At 44.5% G+C, this 5,660-nt stretch overlaps 1 protein-coding gene across 1 annotated transcript; it reads left to right on the forward strand.

The window, feature by feature from the left end:
• Nucleotides 1-484: 484 nt before the first annotated feature.
• LOC138671807 (uncharacterized) lies at nucleotides 485-2,490 on the forward strand. Its single transcript, XM_069759943.1, has 2 exons — nucleotides 485-554; nucleotides 971-2,490. The coding sequence occupies exons 1-2, from the start codon at nucleotides 485-487 to the stop codon at nucleotides 2,488-2,490; spliced, it is 1,590 nt and encodes a 529-aa protein (XP_069616044.1).
• Nucleotides 2,491-5,660: the final 3,170 nt, after the last annotated feature.

The raw sequence follows: 5,660 nt of genomic DNA on the forward strand, positions 1-5,660 counted from the left end.
AGGACAATGATTCTGTGCTTCCTCCTGGCCGTGCTCCTCCTCTCTCTCCTAACTTGTGAAACCTCTGTTCTGAGCAAGACGGATTACAGCAGTTTATTCAGAGTTAATAAGATCGGGAGACGGGGGAGGGGAGGAATTGACCCATAAGAATAGATTAAAGCCGATTTCTCTGATATAATATGTTACACAGTTTCTTATAATCACTTATACTATTGATTTATACAATTTGTTGCCGGGGCAGTTCCCATGTAAAAACTTTTTCGATGTTTTGCGGCTTCATCTTCTCGACCTTCCATACTATTTATGGTCACTACTTTTTGGCTTTTGCTGTTTATTGCCCTATAACTTTTTTTTCATTTGTGGATTATTTTGCAGGGCTTCTCGCCTACTGAGTGAGTTCTGCGTGTTGCGCTGCGCTGTGAGATCCGCGACTATTGTGCGCCGGAAGAGAACTTTACTGAACACTTTTGAGGAGTGAGAAACCATGAGTTCTCGGGAATCAAGGCAGCTGATCATGGACAACATTGCATGGATGAACCGGCCAGAAAACCGAAGTAAGTGAACCTTTACAATGTAAGGGGTGTGTGGGGGGATTACACCGGGGTCTTTTTGTCGTTATCCCAGAAACAACAGTTTCCACTCTCTAGTTCTTTTCATAAGAGGAGTTAGAAATATTTCTGCCCGTATACTGGGGACAATATTAAATGGGGAACTAAACTATTAACTCTGTGTATTGTAATGGTGATGATCGGTGGGGTCCGGGCCCTCAGACCAGCACACATCGCTCACAACAGGGGTCAAAGTGCTTAGATTATTCTTGGCTGTGTGCAGAGCGGTGTACTGGCCCGATAGACAGTTATAGAGAAATAATAGATAGATAGATAATAGAAGGATAATAGATAATTAGATACATTTGTATCTGTCATTTATGACATTTTCTGTAATTATAATACATGGTTTTTCTCTTCAGATCAGAGCCCCGTGGTCGGAAGACTCAGGTCTTCTCAGAGAGGAGAAGGAAGGAGAGAAATGGCGAGGAGGCGGCTTACAGAAGATTACAGAGATTCTGTACCTCCTCCAGAGGGAAGAAGAAGAAGAGCTAGAGACCCATCCAGGAGCTCAGTACCAGAGGAGACGAGACACAGGAGCCGTTCGCCACATAGGCCGCTCCCTGACGATCCCAGCTATCCTGAGGTTTTACCACCGAGCATGCTTCCTTACCATCCCAGCTCTGCTGAGGCTTCTTCACTGAGCATGCTCTCTGACCATCCCAGCTTTATTGAGGCTTTACCACTGAGCACGCTCCCCGACTATCCCAGCTCTATTGAGGCTTCATCACCGAGCATGTTCCCCGACTATCCCAGCTCTATTGAGGCTTCATCACCGAGCATGCTCCCCGACTATCCCAGCTCTATTGAGGCTTCACCACCGATCATGCTCCCCGACTATCCCAGTTCTATGGAGGCTTCAACACCGAGCATGCTCCTTGACTATCCCAGCTCTATTGAGGCTTCACCACCAAGCATGCTCCTTGACTATCCCAGCTCTATTGAGGCTTCACCACCGAGCATGCTCCCCGACTATCCCAGCTCTATTGAGGCTTCATCACCGATCATGCTCCCCGACTATCCCAGCTCTATTGAGGCTTCAACACCGAGCATGCTCCCCGACTATCCCAGCTCTATTGAGGCTTCAACACCGAGCATGCTCCCCGACTATCCCATATCTATTGAGGCTTCAACACCGAGCATGCTCCCCGACTATCCCAGCTCTATTGAGGCTTCACCACCGAGCATGCTCCCCGACTATCCCAGCTCTATTGAGGCTTCACCACCGATCATGCTCCCCGACTATCCCAGCTCTATTGAGGCTTCAACACCGAGCATGCTCCCCGACTATCCCAGCTCTATTGAGGCTTCACCACCGATCATGCTCCCCGACTATCCCAGCTCTATTGAGGCTTCACCACCGATCATGCTCCACGACTATCCCAGCTCTATTGAGGCTTCAGCACCGAGCATGCTCCCCGACTATCCCAGCTCTATTGAGGCTTCACCACCGATCATGCTCCCCGACTATCCCAGCTCTATTGAGGCTTCATCACCGATCAGCAGCAATAACAGGAGTGGTGGAAATGAAACAGCAACCACCTCCCGTGCGGATCCTCAGCCAAGTTTTATTCCACCATCTGCCGGCATAGATGCCGAGAATCAGGACGGATCCGAATTTGTTGAGGTGCAAGTGCATGTTGCACCCCTGCGGAGGAGTGGACGGCAGAGAGGAATGAGTATACGGCAAATAGAACGCCTTCCTACCAGGAGCGCCACAGGCCAGGAGGAGATTCCTTGTGTCATCTGCCAATGTGATTATGAAGTAGGTGAGCAGCTTATTGTGCTGCCCTGCGAACATCTTTATCATCAGAGCTGCATTACAACATGGCTCTGCGAAAACCGCACCTGTCCTGTCTGCCGCCAAAACTGTTTCCAATAGAACAAACAGAGAAGAGCCTAAATCCCAACATGTGCTCATGTGTCCATCCCCAGCCCCTATAAATACAGTCATGGCCAAAAGTATTGACACCCCTGCAATTCTGTCAGATAATACTCAGTTTCTTCCTGAAAATGATTGCAAACGCAAATTCTTTGGTATTATTATCTTCATTTAATTTGTCTTAACCCTTTCAAGTCGCGGCCCTTTTTCATTTTTGCGTTTTCGTTTTTCGCTCCCCTCCTTCCCAGAACCATAACTTTTTTATTTTTCCGTCAATATGGTCATGTGAGGGCTTATTTTTTGTGGGACAAGTTGTACTTTTGAACGACACCATTGGTTTTACCATGTCTTTTACTAGAAAACGGGAAAAAAATTCCAAGCGCGGTGAAATTGAAAAAAAAAGTGCAATCCCACACTTGTTTTTTGTTTGGCTTTTTTGCTAGGTTCACTAAATGCTAAAACTAACCTGCCATTATGATTCTCTAGGTCATTACGAGTTCATAGACACCTAACATGTCTAGTTTATTTTTTATCCAAGTGGTGAAAAAAAATTCCAAACTTTGCTTAAAAAAAAAAAAAGTGCCATTTTCCGATACCCGTAGTGTCTCCATTTTTCGTGATCTGGGGTCGGGTGAGGGCTTATTTGTTGCGTGCCGAGCTGATGTTTTTAATGATACCATTTTTGCGCAGATACGTTCTTTTGATTGCCCGTTTTTGCATTTTAATGCAATGTCGCGGCGACCAGAAAAACGTAATTCTGGCATTTCGGATTTTTTTCTCACTACGCCGTTTAGCGATCAGGTTAATGCTTTTTTTTAATTGATAGATCGGGAGATTCTGAACGCGGCGATACCAAATATGTGTATGTTTGATTTTTTTTTATTGTTTTATTTAGGATGAGGCGAAAGGGGGCTGATTTAAACTTTTATATTTTTTATACATCCAAGAAAGCGAAAAAAAGCTATAGCCTTAAAATACAAACGTTTTATTTCAATCAATAGTTAAAATCAACATTTTAAATAAGACAAAAGATAAGAAATTGCGAAGACATAGTGTAAACTATATACGGACCAGCCTACGGGTAAATGGCACTATTGGGCTTGTGTGAAAAAAGGAACATATAGGTATTCAGAAGAAAGTAAATCTACGGTGGGAAAAAAGCCCCTCCTTTAGTTAATATATCTGTACCTATATGGCTTAGGTAAGGATGGTAAAGAGGCCTGAATAAAGTTATGGCCGAGTGTAGTAACTATACTCACAGGAGTGAGATTAGTGATTTGTAAGGTGCAAGTGCAGGTGCAGCTTAATAGAAAATCAAGGGGTTAAATTGCCCAATCAAATAAAGACCCAAGAGTTAAATCGCACAGTGGCGTAGGCACATTACCTCTGTTGGCGTGGACCGGTTCCCCAACGCGCGTTTCGCGTGTGGCTTTATCAAGGGGTTAGTGTAGAGTGTACTGAGTGCAAGGAGCTTTTATATCATGAAGGAGGCGGACATTGGTGGCAGCGGTTGTGAGGGCGCTCCAACGAGGTAGATCCGCCGACGTCATCGGGACTCGGCGTCACGCGGCGTCGGGACTCCTCCCCGCTCGACGCGTCAGAGCGGGGGGGAAAACCGGGCCGCTACAGACGCGTTGCCCCGGCAACGCCGAGGCAGGAAAACCCGGAAGGAGCGCTTACTGCTGATGCAGTGAAATATGCTGCGGGACGAGTGACTTCATTGCGATGGACTGAATAGAAAAGGAGGAGTGTCCCTAGTAATAAGCATAAGTATGGAAAAATCGTGCTATGGGACAATGGGCCTTACTACGAATATGCTATTGGGGAGGAGGAAAGAAATGTTTTCGTAGTAATAAACGCGAATAGGAATCATAAGGTTAAGTGAGCCAAGCCTATAAGTTAGGCTGTGTGGGGCCAATATGGATACTAAGATGTGTCCAAGTGGGCGTGAAATAAAGTGAGATAATATGAACCAGTGAATGGAACTATATTAAGGAACCATTAATAGGGGTGTAGTTCCCAAGGTTTAAAGTGATAAAAAGAGACATATGAATATAACACAAAGAAATATATATATATATATATATAAAAAATATACATACAGCAAAGAAATGTTACAAATATAGGTATGCAGATAACAAAAGATAACAAAAGATACAAAACATATATATGTACAAAATGTGAACAAAAAAGTAAAAAATAAAAAAATAAATAAAAAATGTAAAATGAAAAATGAAGAAATAATAAAAATAATAAAAATAATTACAAGGTGATAATCTGTGATGTGGAGCAAAGTCCGTCAACAGGGGCACCAATAGCATAATGAAGATGGTCCATATTATATAAGTCCAGGAGTGTTGCAGAGCAATGATGAGCCGCCAGCAATGTCCGGGATGATTGATGATATAAGTGGAAAAATAGTATAAATAAAGGACACAAATCCAATCTATAGAGAAGGAAAATAAAAAAAGTTAAAAACATGATAAAACAGCTAAAAAATTATATGAAACTAAAGAAATGGGGCAAAACTGAGTACTTCATTAAGACCAACTGGTTGAACTGATCCCACCCTGTAAGTCCAGCGGGCCTCCAATTGTGCAAGCGATTTTATCCAGTTCCCCCCCCCCTGGCATCTATGTGTATTTTATCTATGCCTATGGCTTTTTTTTATATTTTATATTTTTTTCATATTTTTAAAAACATTTTTTTTACTTGTGCCATGCTTCAATAGCCTCCATGGGAGGCTAGAAGCTGGCACCACTTGATTGGCTCAGCTACATATCAGCGATCATCAGATTGCTGCTATGTAGCTGAAATGCAGGTGTGCTGTGAGCGCCGACCACAGGGAGGCGCTCACAGCAGGCCTGCATCAGTAACCATAGAGGTCTCAAGGACCTCTATGGTTACCTTCCTGATGCATTGCCGACCCCCGATCATGTGACGGGGGTCGGCGATGACGTCATTTCCGGCCGCCCGGCCGGATGCGGTAGTTAAATGCCGCTGTCTGTGTTTGACAGCGGCATTTAACAGGTTAATAGCGGCGGGTGAATAGCGATTTCACCCGCCGCTATTGGGCGCACATGTCAGCTGTACAAAACAGCTGACATGTCGCGACTTTGATGCGGGCTCACCGCCGGAGCCCACTTCAAAGGGGGATTCACGGCATGCGC

The sequence above is a fragment of the Ranitomeya imitator genome, chromosome 3, assembly GCF_032444005.1.
Source record: "Ranitomeya imitator isolate aRanImi1 chromosome 3, aRanImi1.pri, whole genome shotgun sequence".
Taxonomy (NCBI): domain Eukaryota; kingdom Metazoa; phylum Chordata; class Amphibia; order Anura; family Dendrobatidae; genus Ranitomeya; species Ranitomeya imitator.